The following is a 17,031-nucleotide window of genomic DNA, read 5'->3' on the forward strand; positions in this document are numbered from 1 at the left end:
CGGGGGGGCGGGGGTCCCGCGATTCGCGGGAGGGGGGGTCGCGGGGGGTCCCGCGAATCGCGGGAGGGGGGGTCGCGGGGGGTCCCGCGAATCGCGGGAGGGGGGGTCGCGGGGGGTCCCGCGAATCGCGGGAGGGGGGTCGCGGGGGTCCTGGTAGAGGGTAGGGATGTGCAGGAGTAATGGTGGCTGTGGAGTAATGGTGGATGGTGGGCATGTACTGTAGCCCTGGCTGGGCGGGGGGAGGTGATGTCAAGGGGGTGGAACGTCAGACACATGAAAGTGAAACTGTTCTACACAGGAACGTTCTCCACAGGGGTTGAGTGACAGATCTGGCTAAATATATAAGAGATATATATACATATTTTAGGTGAACATAATTTGGTGAAAGAGTTGGTTGTAAACAATATATATGGGAGGGGCCCAGGGTTGCACACCCTTACTACTCTATAATATATATAATGAGAGGCAGTGCCAGATTAAGGATCAAAATAGGCATGTGTGCTGCTACAAGGGGGGGGGGGGGGGGGGGGTGTGACAAGCACCACAGAGGTGATGCCAGTATTGGGGAGGTGTGGTCTTCTCATGGGGTGCGGCCTGAGCATATGGTGTGATTGTTGCCAGCGCCAGATTAAGGTTCACATAGGCCTGGAGCTGGAAATGATGAAGGGCCTATTATGTGCTGCCATATAAATGAGTCAGATCAGAACCTTAGAGGTGTGGTGTTAGTGACGTGTGGGCTGTGACCAGTATTTTGGAGGTGTGTTCTGCACAGAGAGGGAGGCGGCCTACAGGTATGTGCATGGTGTGACAAACGTCTATGTAAAAAAAAAAAGTGAGACTATACCTTATAAACATTTATTGGGGTATATTTATTACAATATGTGCCCCCCCTCCTGAAAATGAATAATCCTTATTACCATATATCGCTGCAATATGGATTTTCCCTCTGCTCAAATGTATCCATTTGAATCACCCAGATACGGTCTCCAATAAGAGATCACTTCACTTCTGTTTACTGACCCCTTGTGGCTACTGTGCATGCACAACGTTCGAGATGTGCAATGTGGCAAAAGTCCCAAATTGTTTGTGCACATCCTGCAGCCCACTGTGTGGAAGATCCTCTCTGGCAGGGCAGGCAACCCCATAGCAGGTAATGTCAGCGGCGTATCTATAATGAGCAGTGTGTGTGTGTAATGTACACAGGCCCCTGATTCCTGGGGGGGCCACACCGCACACACCCTGCACCAATTATTTTTAAATATTCACCTCTCTAGCGTTCCCGACAGGGGCATGGCAGCGCAATACCATCTGAGAACTCTCAAATTAAAACAGAGCGGTTTTAATTTGAAGACGCTGGAGGCCAGCAAGCGGCACTGAACATGGAATACAACTGTGCATGCGCCAAGGACACAGCGTGAGACACACAAACCAACGCATGCACAGTAGATAGAAGAAAGACAGCGCACCAGTCGTTATGGGAGGTCGCGTATCCCCATTGGGTGGGGATAACGCACTCTCATAACGAACACTCTGCAAATAATAAATTCAGGCGATGTGCGGGGCCGCTTCACCACAAATAGTGGTGAAGTGAAACTAGGTTCATAAAGAACGATATAAACTTGTTAATAAATCTACCCGTGTCCCTCTTGTGCTCAAAATGTATTGGACTGCCAGCCGCCGGCTACAGAGGAGGAGGTTGCACACAGGCCTCCTCCTTTGTTAGAATGCCCCTGGTTTATATGATCGCACGGCGTTACCGCACGTATGCAAGTTCTGCAAAGCTTTGCAAAGTCTACAGTATTTGCTCACTAGCTCATGTGCCACATGACTGTGTGGTTGCTAGAAGCCTTAAAATGATTAAAACTAACAATCTTCTGAACATCTGTCAATCAGTTACATAAAAACACATATACCTAAATGACGTCCATATTTTTACTAAAGAAAAAGGAAGAAATTCTTATCAATATAGGACTGAAGTAAATTGGACTAGAGCATATTATTGTAATTACACTTATAAGGAAATGTCATAATAAAGGAGCCATTCTGAATTTCAGTCACAAGTTAACAGTGTAATAGGAAGGGTTTGTGTTATTTTTGCAACAGAGGAAAGGAGGTATTTTGGCAAGGTTTCTGGGAAAATAGGTTGTTGATGGGAGCACGGAGGCGTGGAAGGCAGACAGAGTGCTTTTGATATGGAGTGTTAGGGTTCGTTGTTACAGCAGCTGAAGTAGAGCCGTGTACGGGAAGAAGTTTAGGGAATTCACTCTAACATAGGGGGTTATTTAGAACTGATCACTTGGCTGATAATTTTCAGAACCCTGCAATCAGGAAACCACGCCCAACCAGAGTGGAAATCCCGTCCTGTGCAAGCCTACGAATTGATGTGCATGGTTGGCGAATGGCTTGCGAAAATTATGCCGATTGGCAATTAGCAGCAAATCCATATGCAAACCACTCACTATTGAATGATTTTTCCAGTGTGTGCAGTCTGTGTGTAACCCAGGATACGATAGAAACAGGCTATTCGCGGCCAGTGCTGACATCGCATGACTTCCCTTAAAACGCCTGGACACGCCTGTGTTTTCCCTGACACTCCATGAAAACGTCCGGTTACCACCCCAAATACGGCTTCATGTCAATCAACTTGCCTACGACCAGTGATTAAAAAAGTAGCAGGATTTTATCGCAGGATGGCCTCACACATGTGCACTATAAGCTGTACACATACACAGTTGTTCGATTATCGCCCGGCCTGTGAATTAACAGCTGTGTGATCAAGACTGAATAACCCCCTAATTCAGGGGTAGATGTATGAAGAAGTGATAAAGTGCCTGGTACTTTATCACCAGCCAATCAGCTTCTAACTCTGCCTTTTTAAATCCAGCCTGTAACTTCACAGTCAGGAGCTGATTGGCCAGTGTGAAAGTATCAGGCACTTTATCACTTCTCCTTCCTTATCACTGCTTCATACATCTACCCCTCAATTACAGGAAGTTCATGCTGCATCTTACATACACACTTCAATGGAATGAATGGCACAGAACATATTACGCTTTCTGGTTTAAAATATGAACAAACCTAAGGGCATATTTAACTGGTCGCAAAGTAAGAAATACTATAAAATAAGACAGACAATTATTTATTCGCCTGCCAGAACTGCTGCCAGTATCCTGCAGATATATGTGACAACACCCAGCCCTGTCCCCTTGCTATGCTATAATGTTCATGACGTCCACTACCTTGCATCGAGGCGTCATCCAAAAAGTCCAGGTGAGATTCTTTCAGCTCCCCGGGTTTTGTGTTACGGAATTCACTTCTGAGGGAGATTTTCCACCACCTCATGGTGACCTGTAGGAGGAGCCACATGTAAAATATGATATAATCTACATTTGTGAAAGCAGTCACGTAAACCAAGTCGAGCTGCTGGGTGTATTCAATTGTGGGGAACTAATAAAATGAATAAAGAAAACCAGTCAACCACAGTGACATAGATAAGAAATCCAATGAGTGGCTAAAATAAAAGTATGGTGCTTCATTATAACAAGGCAAAATATAAGGTCAACAGTTTGGACCTTTATCAAGAACTTTGACGTTTTAATAAAGGTACTATAAGAAGACCGAAATATGTACCCAATATCGGATTACGGGGGTGATTCTGATTTAATCAGTCCCCAATTTTTGGCAACTGTGCATGAGTAGTTATTTATGCGCATGTGCAGCCAATGTGTGCAAGCAGTCACATAGAATACCAGGTGGGGGGCAGCGGGCCGGGGTTTTCGCCCATGGGAAAGCCATGCGTTTCATATGCGTTCCCATGGAAATTCCCCGATGACGCAGGCGCGGGGCTTCCCACACAGGGTGCTCAGAGATCTGAGACACCACAGAGGTGTCTCAGATCTGCGAGAGCTGGAGAAATCATTTGATGGTCGCCGACCATCGAATGATTTCTCCCCCACATCCAAGGCTGCGAATGGATCATCCATTTGTAGCTGTGCGGGGGATCACGGCGTGCACATGCGGGCTGCGGCGTCTGGTGGACTCGCAAGGCTGCGAAAATAATCGCTATGCCTGTTAGGCCTGATGAGGCTTGTTGTCATTCACTTGCACAGATTACAACATAAGGGCTATTGTTGCCTCCTATTCAGGTGCTAGCAGCACCAATTACATAACGTATTGTTAACATTGATTTCATATATATATAGAGGATCATCTGTCGGACTGAATCCAAATTTGGAATATTAAAACCAAAATGTGGGCCCTATGGTTCTGTCTTTAAAAATGTGTAAAAGTTAAAATAAAAATCCCTGCTTCAAACCACGGCCGCGAGTGACGCAGCCGCCGGGACCCGGAGCAGCTAGCGGCGGTGCCCTGTGTCAACTACTCCCGCAGTGCCCAGAAGCCCCGGACTGCAGAATAAATAACACAGAACAGTGAGTGACACCTGTAGGGCGATCAAGCCCCCTCTAGGCATGCTACTCCCACTGTAAAAGTCCCGGCCGCCATCTTGCAGCGTGAAGGGACTTAGCCCTATTAGCACTGTCACTCTTAACAGCTCCTCTCACCTAATACCTGGGGTCTACTCCACCCCCCTGACCTGGTCCCTCTCCCTAAGTACCCACATATAGGGTCACACCTGAGGTCCAGTGCAGTTATACACTAGCAGCCACCTCCCCGCCAGGCCCAGGCGGTATATACACCCTTCCTAAACACCCAGTGGGGCATTCACTACAGCACCCACGGCCCCCACAGCAGTGGGCTTGCCCCTGCCATTACACGAGGCCTAGAGTTGTACAACTTCCAAGAAGAGCACCCAGGAGAGCTCTTTCAGCCTAGCACAATGTGAGAGCCCTCCCTCAAGGGCTGCCACTCACTGATGTTATCTCTCTAGCATCAAGCATGCCAGAGTGACCGGAGCTGTCACCTCCCCCCATCCCCGGTGATATATCACACCCTCTCTTCATCGCAATCCTATTTTCAGTGCCCTCATCAATAATATGCCTTCCAAGAAAGTAATAACGTCAAGATCAGAGGCATACCAGACTCGATGGCCAACTCTGAGCTCGAAGGCTACGTCACCAACATATTCCGCAAACTTCTCCCTACCGCCGCCCTAAAGATCTCCTGATCGACCGCATCCATCGCCTCCCGAGACCCAAGACAGTCTCTGCCGACTTACTAAAAGACACCCTTCTCCGGGTGCACTTCTTCACCACCAAAGATCAACTGTTAAGGGCTGCCCGGGCCTCCAGCTTTCCCAGGATTTCTCCCCTGCAACCTTGGCCAACAGGAGAGCATTCGCTCCCGTTACCACAGCACTCCGTTCCCACGATATCAGGTACCGCTGGGAGTTCCCGGTTAAATTGATCATCTACCACGAGGATTCCACCTACACAGTCTCCTCCCTGGACGCAGGGGTTAAACTCCTGTTAGAATGGGACATCTCGGTCACGAGGCCCCAGGAGACGAAGCGTCCCCAAGCCCTGCGCCAGGAGTGGACTGATACCTGAAAGGCCATGGGATGCTACAGCTGATCACGTTATCTGATTCAGTGGACTCCCCCATTTTGCCCCCTGCTTCCCTCTCCACTGCGACGAGGCCTTGATGATAAGTATTGTGACCATCTTATTATCTGTTTAGCGAAGCAGGGCTTTAGGCATTTAGTCCACTGTATTTGCTTTAGATTATGCCGTTAACTATTTAAATTACAGTTGTTCATATTTTCTATAGCCTATCTATATACAATTGTATGCAGGTTTCTTAGACATGTCTTGCAGCATGTAAGTGTTGTTTTCTCCTAAGAATGCTAAATGTTTTTCACTGTTCACTTATTAGTATGTTTATATTTGTGAGTGGCGGCCTTTTCTCCCCCTTTTCTTTAGGAGCCAGGCCACCCCCCTAACCTCTATATACTACTGCACGAACCCTCTTCCCTTTCTCTCCCCTGCAGTAGTCATGCGGGTCCCACTTGCAGGACCCTTTTGTTTTTTCTCTTCCTTTACCCTCATCTGTATCCTCTTCTCTGTCCACCTCCTTTCCTCCACCCCCCTTCCCCCACCTCCCCACTGGACCTCAGTAACTGCTGTTGATACTTCACCTAGGTTAAACATACCTATTATGTCTACTCTCAGGCTCACCCTGCGCCCCTGAGTCCTCTCAATGCCTAACTTTCTCTCTCTAAATGTCAAGGGGCTAAACTCCCCTAACAAACGTAGGCTAGCTCTTACTTATTTCCGTAAGCAAAATGCAGACATTGTTGCCCTTCAAGAAACACACTTTGCATCCCCCAACCCCCCAGTTTTTAGGGACACACATTACCCTACAGTCTATTATGCAAATGGCCCCTCTAAGCGGAATGGAGTTGCGATTTTGTTCAATCGACACACCTCCTTTGTCCTCCACTCCCAGATTGCAGATAAGAATGGCAGGTATTTAATACTGACTGGACTCCTGGAAGAAAGATTAATACTGTAACTATCGTTTGTTTATATGCCCCCAATGTAAACCAGATATCCTTTCTGCGGAAACTATTCTCCCTTGTGAAGAGATCCTCTAGGGGTTCCCTAATACTATTAGGCGACTTTAACTTGACTCTAGACCCCACTCTGGACAAGTCCCGACTCCCTCCCAGCTGCCGATCTCCCACTTCCAACCCATCTGTGGCATTCCGTAACCTCCTACTAGAATTCGATCTGTACGACACCTGGAGGACAACATATCCCTCCGGCCGCGAATATACGTTTTACTCCCCCGTACACAATACATATTCTAGAATCGATTTTATTCTTTGTGATAAATGGTCCCTGGAGCACACTAGTGGGGTCGACATCCTCCCAATCACTTGGTCAGATCATGCGCCCGTCCTGTGGCACTGGGATTTCCGCCCATCTAAGATCCCCCCAAGACCGTGGCGCCGGTTTCCACACCTTCTGACAGACCCTATAGCCAGAGACACTATTCTAACAGCAATGAAGTCTTACATGACCAATAATTCACCAAGTTATACCTCTATCACTAACCACTGGTGTGCATTTAAAGCGGTCACGAGAGTGGCGGCTATACAGGCGGGCGCCAACCTGAAACGCAGAGCTATCATGACCCAAAAGGCCCTGGAGACTAGGCTTATTGCCCTGGAATCCCAAAATAAGACGGCTCCTTCTGGCCCCCTGAAGAGAGAACTAGCCACAGTCCGCAGTCAGCTCCAAAAGCTTCTCTTAGCGCGCACCCAATCCGCCCTAAATAGGTTGAGACATAAATTTTATCTTGCTAGCAATAGGTCCGGCAGAATGCTCGCCCGAAAATACGTGCCCAACAGGCTAGAAACAGAATAAAACATATCATCTCCGCTAATAAACAGAAACTCAGCAACTCTAAAGATATGGCAAATCAATTTGCAGATTCATATTCCAAACTCTATAACTTAGCCTCAGACCCCTCCACACTGCAACCCTCCATTGATACCATCTCTACCTTCTTAGACGGCCTGCAGCTCCCGGCTCTCACCTCGGAACAGTTGGCCTCTTTGAATGCCCCTTGGACACAGGACACTAGCTATCAAGGCACTTCCCCGAAATAAAGCCCCGGGGCCAGATGGATTTATCACAGACTTTTACATTACTTTTAGTGACCTTCTGTCCCCGTACCTAACAGCCCTATTTAATGATCTATCCTCCTCAGGCTACTCTCCCCCAGAAATGCTAGAGGCCCGTATAGTGACCATACCAAAACCTGGTAAAAACCCAGCCTTTTGCCAAAACTACCGCCCCATTGCATTATTGAATAGTGATATCAAACTGTTTGCCAAGCTGATGGCGCTACGTATCAATCAATTTTTACCCTTGCTGGTGCATTCGGACCAGACGGGGTTTGTGCTGGGACGGCAGGCCTCAGATAATACTAGAAGAGTCTTCAACGTGATCGACTCCCTATCTGCGGAGAAGGGCCTCCTCCTCCTATACTTAGATGCTGAAAAAGCATTCGATAGATTGAATTGGCACTATATGAGGGAGGTGCTGTCCCGTTTCGGCTTCAGAGACCGGATCCTAACATCGATCCTGACGCTGTATGGTGCCCCGTCGGCCCGGGTGCTCAGCAATGGCTTCATATCTGATTCCTTTAAAATCTCCAATGGCACCAGACAGGGCTGCCCCCTTTCCCCACTGATTTTTGTTCTTTCCATAGAACCACTGGCTATCTCCATCCGTGGCAACCCCAACCTCCCGGGTATATCCACTGGCCCCATCAGCCACAAATTAAGTCTTTTTGCAGAAGATGTACTCCTGTTTGTAACCGACCCCGTTAGGACCCTCCCATCTCTCCATACAAAACTTGATTCCTATAGTGCAGCTTCCTACTACAAGCTTAACACAACTAAAACCGATGCTCTACCGATAAATCTTGATAATTCTCTGCCCCTCTTGAAGTCCACCTACAAATATAACTGGCAGGCTGATTCAATAAAATACCTAGGCGTTCATATCCCTCCCCGTATGTCGTCATTTTTTGACGCCAACCTCTCACCGCTTCTTACCTCCCTTACCACCCTGACCAAGTTCTGGTCATCATTTGAAATCTCCTGGATGGGACGCATGGCGGCATTCAAGATGTCATTACTCCCTAAATTAATGTACCTGTTTCGCACCATCCCCTACGCCTTCCCCAAGAAATCACTACAACTTGCCACTACCATTCTCACAAAATATGTATGGGCAACTAAACCCCCCACAATGGCCCGCTCCAAGATGACGATCCCCAGAGCCTTTGGAGGACTCGACCTCCCCGACTTGTTTCAATACCAGTCAGCATGCCTCCTAGCCCCCATCAAAACACTACACTGACTCTACCTCACCCAGAGCCTGGGTGAGCATTGAACAATCCCATTCCCCTCATATCCCACTACCAGACCTATTTAAAATCCCAAAGCAAGCCAGACCTGCCCTCCGGAACCTACTCCCATCCACCAAAGCTACTCTGCATTCATGGGACCAATTGACTGCTACCCTCAAAGCACCGTCCGCTCTCATTGTTACCTTACCCATCACCACCGTAGCGAAACTAATACCCAACCTTCGACTATCCGTCTGGAAAGCATGTGGTATAACCACCCTTAGCGACATCTTGGATGCCCAGTCCATGCTCCCCTTCGCCTCCCTTCAACACCAGTTTTTTCTTCCCACATCAGAAAACTTTCACTATTTGCAACTGGCACACTGGTGGAAAGCCCACTTCCAACACTACTCCCCCCCAGATGTCCTCTCCCAGACAGTTCTCTCCAGACCTTCCCTGATACACTCCAAAGGGGATATTTCTTTCTGGTATAAAACCTTGACAACCCCCTCAGAGTTCTCTAAGACCTCTGCCCACAAGAAATGGGAGACGGACCTGGGCGAAACTTTCACATCTTCTCAATGGCAACAGATCTTTTTATCCTCCTACGCAATGTCCCGTTGCCTAAACCACACTGAGATGCACATCAAACTCATCAACAGACTATATTTAACTCCTGACTGCCCCATACCTTCTGGCCGACCTGCTCTAACCAATGCTGGAGACAGTGTGGCTGTATAGGTACCATTTACCATATTTTCTGGTCCTGCCCCAAACTCCGGGAATACTGGGCGGAAGTCTTCAAGTTAATCTCCACGGTCCTCCAGATAGCCCTCACACCCTCCCCAGTTATCGCCTTATTTCACGTCTACCCCCAACAAGTCCCATCAGAGAAAACATATGTACTTGGACATATGCTCATTGCTGCACAGGCAAATCTGGCCCAGCAATGGAAACAACCATCCACTCCACCCTTCCTCCAGGTTGTGCTGAAAATGAACCACCATTTCCTCATGGAAACCAACTTCCTCCCTATGACACCCAAACCCTTCCCCTCTCATTCCCGCTGGTCACCCTGGCGTATGTACGTCACGGATGGAGAAGGGGCCAAACTCCTCCCCTCCGCGACCTCCACCCAACCCTCGCTGTTCAGCCTTAATGAACACCCGGATACCTCCTCGCCCTAGGTTCATAACTTACGGTCTACGCTCTCTACCTTTTAAATGTCTACCTCTCCCCAGTGGCTGTATCAGAGGACTGCCGTGTACCAGTGGCAGATTCAGGGAGGTGGGGCACCCGGGCACATGCCCCCCCTGTCATTTCATTTTGTAGCTAAGGACCAGGGCTTTCCAACGAGCCCAGCCCCGTGTCTCTAGCCCCCCGGGAACCAGAGATATCGCCTGGCAAAGCTGTAACATTTTTTCCCCATAGGATAATATGGGACCCGTCAATTCTGACCCGGTTCCGACGGCTGCCAGTTCCCCCCTGGCATCACAGAAGCTTGATACCAGGCTGGTCCATATCGGTCAATCGGTTCCAGAGATATTACGTGTAAACTAATTTTTTTTATTTTTGAAATGTAATTTCATGGCTGTTCTTGTTCTTTGAGGGCAGATTACTCTGGAACCAAACGTTCCAGTTTCACTGGACCAAAATCATTCAAAGCCCACTCAAAAGTTCTTCAATATGATACTTGTCTCATGTAAATGCAGGGCCGGATTAACAATGGGCCTGATGGAGCTATAGCTCCAGGCCCACTCTACAGATAGGCCCATTTTGTAGCTGATGGCCAGGGCTTTCCAATGAGCCTGGCCCCGGTTCGATAGCCCCCCGGGAACCAGAGATACCACCAGGCAAAGCTGGAACGTTTTCCCCATAACATGGGACACGCTAATTCCGACCACAACCGGTTCCAACGGCTGCCAGTTCCCCCTCCAGCATCACAGAAGCTCGAGGTTGATCTCAGTCGAATTCAAATTGCTGGGCCTTCAATCTGATATCAGGCCATATAGGTTCATTGGTTCTAGAGATACAGTATTCCGGGTATACCCATTTTTTTCATTTCTGAAATGGAATTTCATGGCTGTTCATGTTGTTTGAGGACAGATTTTTCTGGAACCAAACGGCTCAGTTTCACGGGAGCAAAATCATTTGAAGCCCACTTAAAAGTTCTTCAATATGATACTGGTCTCATGTAAAGTGATCAGTTGGTTCCAAAGATATAGCTGGTTGTTTAAAGGGGGGGGGGGGGTTCCTCCCTCTCACACCAGAATATGCAGGGACTAGGCTGGTGTAAAAGGGGCCAGTCCCTGCATTTTCTGGTGTGAAAGGGGTATTATTTCAAATAGCTGGGACCTGTAGTGCTCTGAGTACAGCTGGGCATCCCCCTGCTCTCTTCCCGGCTGTTAATGGCTGTCATTTCTGCCCGGTGGCGGCTGTCCCCCAGTTACCGCGAGCATGTATTCCCCCTTGGCAATGAGCATGTAATTCCACTTGGCAACAAGCATGGAACCCCTGGCAATGAGCATGTAGGTAAGAAGCACTTATGTAGAATAATAATATTCATTATGGTGTTTGGAATAATATGTAATGGACATTATGGTGTGTGGCTTAACATATAATGGGCATTATGGTGTACATTTTTAATGCGCGCTTTTGGCGTGCAATACCCCTGTTTATGAAGCATATTGTGCATTATTGCTCAATCTGGGGCAGATGTATGACCATTCGTTATGGGGGAGAAGGGGTATCAGCGCATGTTATGTGAACTGATACCGCTTCTCTCCCATGTATGATGGAGCCAGCATCCGGACAGCGCTGTCCCTGCTGTTAGCTCTGGGCTGCGCTGGGGATCTTGCGTGAGTAGCGGGCGAGATCCCGAACATGCCCAGTCCAGTCGGCCGGGGGAAAGGAGATGCGCTATCTCCAGGAGGAAACATCGCCGGAGGGGGAGTTAGTGCTCCCCCGCTTCGGCAAACAAGATGTTAATACATCTTGTCGGCCTTCCCTCCTGCTTCATCTCGCTAATGAGGTGAAGCAGGAAGTATTATAGCGGCGCGATAAGCGCCGCTATAATACATCTGCCCCTCTGTTTGGTATAGTGTGAATTTTGGCTCATTCGGTGTGAATTTTGGCTCAATCCATATGGTATAATCTGTAATAGGCAAGTACAGTATAAGGGGGTTACTACTGTGTTGCATGATTTGTATAAGGGGTATATGGTGTGGTAAACTTAGGTAACCACATACAAGGTGCTGAAATGTTGTCTACCAAGTTTCGGCTTTCAGTAATTTTTTTTTATGACTGGAGTGCCGCCTCACCCCGCAAGTATCTTAGGACTTCGGCATCCTGCGGGTGCACCTTAGGAGGGCACCCGCCAATATACCTCCCTGCATTTTTCCTATGCCAGCCGGGCCCAGCCCCCTGCCTTTTCCAGGCATATATAATTAGTTGAAAGTATTTACCCAAATAGAGACACACCCATGAGCAGACCACCCAACCAGAACACTGGTCACGCCCCCCACATTATTAGGTGTTAGCCACAACCCGTATTATTGCGCATAATAGGCCCTTGATAATTTTCAGCTCCAGGCCCATTTAGAACTTAATCTGGCTCTGTGTAAATGGATCAGTTGGTTCCGAAGAAATAGCCGGTTAAATAAGATAACTGGTTAAAGAGGGGGAGGGGTGGTTTTCTCTCCCCCTCACACCAGAAAATGCAGGGACTAGGCTGGTGTAAAAGGGGCCAACCTGGGAATGCATTTTCTGGTGTGAAAGGGGTATTATTTCAAATATAGCCGGGACCTGCAGTGCTCTGAATACAGCCAGGCTCTGCCACTGTCAGTGGCTATCACTTCTGCCTGGCGGCTGTCCCCCATTTACCGCGAGCATGTATTCCCCTTGGCAATGAGCATGTAATCCCAAATGGCAATGAGCATGGAACCTCTGGCAATGAGCATGTAGATAAGCAGCACTTACGTAGCATAATTTTTAATAGGCATTATGGTGTTTGACATAATACATAATGGATATAATGGCGTGTAACTTAACGTGTAATGGACATTATGGTGTAAATGTTTAATGCGAGCCTTTGGTGGACAATGTGCCTGTTTATGAAACGTATTGTTAATTTTGGCTTAATCTGTGTGGCATTATGTGAATTCTGGCTCAATCCATGTGGCATTATGTGAATTTTGTCACAATCCGTGTGGCATTATGTGAATTTTGACACACTCCATGTGGCACTATTTGAATTTTGGCTCAATCCATGTGGCATTATGTGAATTTTGGCTCAATCCATGTGGCATTATGTGAATTCTGGCTCAATCCGTGTGGCATTATGTGAATTTTGGCTCATTCCATTTGGCATCATGTGTAAGGGGCAAGTATAATGGGGTCTAGTATTTTGTTGCATAATGTGTAGAAGTTGTATATGGTGTTGTACACTACACTCAAGGACACACCCCCTGTTGAGTGGCCACACCCCATTTTCCAGAGCGCGCCAACTACATCCTTCACTTTTGTCACCATGGTGGGCCTGCGTACTTTAAATGCCAGGGCCTATTTTTAATGCCATTCCCACCCTCTCTCTGCCGCTCTCTTAGCATGTACACTGGCACCACTAACACCGCCCCTCCCCCACCTAAACCCTCTTTTATCATGGTGCCCCCCTGTCATTTTATCCTGGATCCGCCCCTGCCGTGTACTACCATGCTTTGTTATCTCTCTTAAAAGTTTTTCTTTTGTCGTTCGCTCTGTGTAGCGACTGATTATATGTCAATTTGTACCTTGATTATCTTGTTATTCTGTACTTTGATTATATTTCATATTTGATGTCCATGTCCCCCCCCCTCCCTCCCCATCTCTAAATGTCCCCTCTTTCTTTTTGTACCCCATATCATCCTTCTGCACCAATAAAAATTTTATTGATGGAAAAAAAAAAAAATAATAAATGGTGTGTGGTCCCCCGGAGCATAACCAGCCCCGGGCACATTGAGCTGGACCTGGTTCCAAAAATACAGGGGACAAAAAGTGTAGGGGTCCCCCGTATATCTGAAACCAGACCCGGCCTCTTGGATCGGTCCTGGTTCTAAAAATACGGGGGACAAAAAATCTAGGGGTCCCCCGTATTTTGAAACCAGTACCAGGCTCCAACAGCCCGCAGTGTCATGCCACAGCTGGGGGACTCTTTTTACATAAGGTCCCCTGGCCATACCGAGCACCGTGCCTGGGGGAGTGGAGACCCCCACCCAATAAAGGGGTCCCGTCCAGGCTTCATCCGTCCAGGTCTTCACCCAGGCTACCCCATCTGCCTCTCACTGACGTTTTCCCTGCCACCTCCCCCAATGCAGCCCTAGAGACCTGGGTCTTTTGAAGGACCCCTTTTACCCCTTTTATACATACTACCCGGGAATTACCCTGCATTTTGACTGCTGGGTCATTTTCCCACTTACAGCAGCAAATTACCGGGTGAAGCAGTTCTACCCAGTAATTTTCTGAAAAACCCGGGTTTTTCTTATGTCTGAAAGGGTCAACCCGGGTCTTAAATCCCGGGTCTTCAACCCAGGTAAAAAGAAGGGTAGGAGAACTGGGTTTTAACACCCGGGTTGACCCTTTCAGACATACCAAAATCCCGGGTTGATGCGCGTTCATGTGCAAAAACCTGGGATTATGCTGTATGTCTGAAAGGGGTATCATTCTGGCTAGGCGCACAGGGACTGGTGACGACCAACACTAGGCCCAGCCCTTCCGACTCTCCTGCCACTCCAGGTGTGGATCCCGCAGCTGCAGCTCAGGGGCACAAGAAAAAAGAAAGGAAAAAGAAAAAACATTTAAAAAAACAAGGCCTTACACTGTGGAGGCACAAAGCCGGACCCACCACACTCAGGCCACACCACAGTGACACCGCATTTGCGCCTGAACCTCCTCTGAGATCCTCCCTACAGCTTGCTGGTGCCTCTGCCCTTACCCCCCCCCCCCCAAGAACCTTAACTGCTTCATTTACCACACCACCAACGGGAGATCAATAGTAAACACCCCCTACTATATGATCATTTAGCTGCTGCCCCACACAGGCGGATGCTGTCCTGAGTCCTCTGACACCCCAAGTGGGGATGACACCAATGGAAGGAACCTTTATTCGCTGGTCTCTTCCTTCCCCCACTGATACTACACAGGGCCAGACCACTCCGACCTGATACCAGCGAACAAAATCGAGTCTCCCACACCCTGCTGGTCTCCATCCATATCGGATATGACCCCGTAGACATGGCGATGGCCGTCTACTTCTATATGGATGCACACTGATGGTCTCTTATCTTATATGAAGCCAATTCTCCGTGAGTGACGTCAGCCTAAATTATTAACCTTGGTCTTCATCAACATCTCAATCAGCCCTGGTGAAAGGTAGGAAATCTAAAACTAAATTGGAGGGGACTCCGAAAAACCCTGGCGGCACTTCACCTGGCATGCATCAGTTTTTTAAACCCACCACATCAGATCCACACTTGAACACGGTTTCCATCCCTTCCGCTTAGTCTTCTCCACCTTCTGGCGGGGGATCTCTGACGGGGGATATCTATACGGAGAAATGTCGTCACAACCAGACGTCTTCCTCAATTAAGAGATCAGTGAAATCCTTTCTCACATCAAGTCTCTTCCCAGGAAGCAGGATTTTCACACCCTGGAATCCCGCCTACTTTCAACCATTAAAAAATAAGTTTTCACTTTCAAAAGTGAAGTGACATGTCACATCTTGCCACTTGCAAAGACTCTTTGGAAGACCACAAAATGGACAACAGGGGCCGGTGAAACAATATTAGGGTCCGCAGGCTGCCGGAAGACATCGCACAACCCTTTCTGACTGACGCCCTCAAAAATCTTTGGAGTACTCTTGGGTTTCAACAGAGCACACCGAGCTTTCCGCCCCAGGGGCTCACCTTCAGACAGGCCTAGGGATGTGATCTGTAGACTCCATTATCATTCTCAAAAGGAAGAGATTCTACGGAAGTCTCGCCAACTAGATGTTATAGTCTTTAATGGTTAGAAGATCCAACTATACCCTGACCTGGGAGAGAAGAGGAAAGGTAGTTGTAACGGATGCGCTCAAAAGAGACTAGGGGTATTTATTGTATTGGTGGAGGTATTCCTCACATTAATGACAAGAGTGGGGAATCCTATTTATCTTTAATAGTTACTGGATTAAGGAGACACCCACTATGGTTGCGAAATAGGAGAGGTTAAAATATAAGACATACAACATATACAGTAAGTACATAATATAGTGACAAAAGAATAGAAATGTAGTGTATAATAGACTTTTAAAATATAGGCAGATGAGGCTGTGAGAGGTGGTTTTTATTACTGATTTGGGATTAATACATCAAAGATATATATGGGGAAACAATAGTATTTAATCTTATTGTTCCCTTCTGTGTACTTAGCCTATTTTTGGCTTAGTTTGTTACACCTTATAATAGAATACATAATATATCTTTGCAGAACCCTTGGTATGCACCAGTGACGTGCGGTGAGGTCATTGCCTGGGGAGGCACTGATCTCCCCGCACGGGACCACAGGCACGGGACCCCCCCCCCGCCCACATACCATGCTATATGGTATATGCAGCGGCCGGGCACAGGCAGCAGGGCGTACATGTGCCCCCCTCCCCCAGCGGACTCACCTCTCCTCGGCGGTGACAGCGGCTATCTCCCAGCGGCGCCGGACTCCATTCTGTCACGCTGCTGCATCCTATCCAGATGGGCCCTGCATGTGTGTTATTTGACAGCGGATCCATCACTGGATCCGCTGACCCAATCACATCTGGGGGCGTGCATTCATACTGGTGCCCCTGTCATTGCAGCACCAGTATGAGTGCCGCTTCCCCATTCATTTTCAATGGGCTCTTACAGCCCATTGCTGCACCCTGCCCCCTGCCCCCCGCTGCCCAGTGTTTTAATGTTAACAGCGGGAGGCACCTCTCCCGCTGCCTCCCACCCTCACATGCAGCAGTGCAAGATGGTAGGAGGCAGGGGGAGAGGTAGAAATGATGAAAATAATAAAAGAAGATATATAAATATCTTCTTTTTATTATTCACATCATTATGACAGGGGAGGCACTGCCTCCCCTGCCTCCCCTGACTGCACGTCCCTGGTATGCACTGCTGGGTTAATATATTTTGTGGTCAGATATAAAGGGATATTGCCAAT

General features: G+C 48.1%; 1 protein-coding gene across 5 annotated transcripts in view; it reads right to left on the minus strand.

Annotated features, from left to right (window-relative positions):
- Positions 1-17,031, minus strand: part of FBXO36 (F-box protein 36) — a 72,651-nt gene that overhangs the window by 40,662 nt on the left and 14,958 nt on the right. For 2 of the 5 annotated variants that reach the window (XM_083178340.1, XM_083178339.1), the window contains exons 2-4: positions 15,762-15,889; positions 15,314-15,400; positions 3,240-3,348 (exon numbers count right to left, since the gene is read on the minus strand). In XM_083178340.1, coding sequence (XP_083034466.1) covers positions 3,240-3,348; positions 15,314-15,346 — 142 coding nt within the window. In that variant the 5' untranslated portion in view covers positions 15,347-15,400; positions 15,762-15,889. The remainder of the gene's footprint in view (positions 1-3,239; positions 3,349-15,313; positions 15,401-15,761; positions 15,890-17,031) is intronic. The other 3 variants (XM_083178338.1, XM_083178337.1, XM_083178341.1) reach the window with 2 other exon arrangements.

Source organism: Crinia signifera, chromosome 3 (genome assembly GCF_055691185.1).
Source record: "Crinia signifera chromosome 3, ASM5569118v1, whole genome shotgun sequence".
Lineage (NCBI taxonomy): Eukaryota > Metazoa > Chordata > Amphibia > Anura > Myobatrachidae > Crinia > Crinia signifera.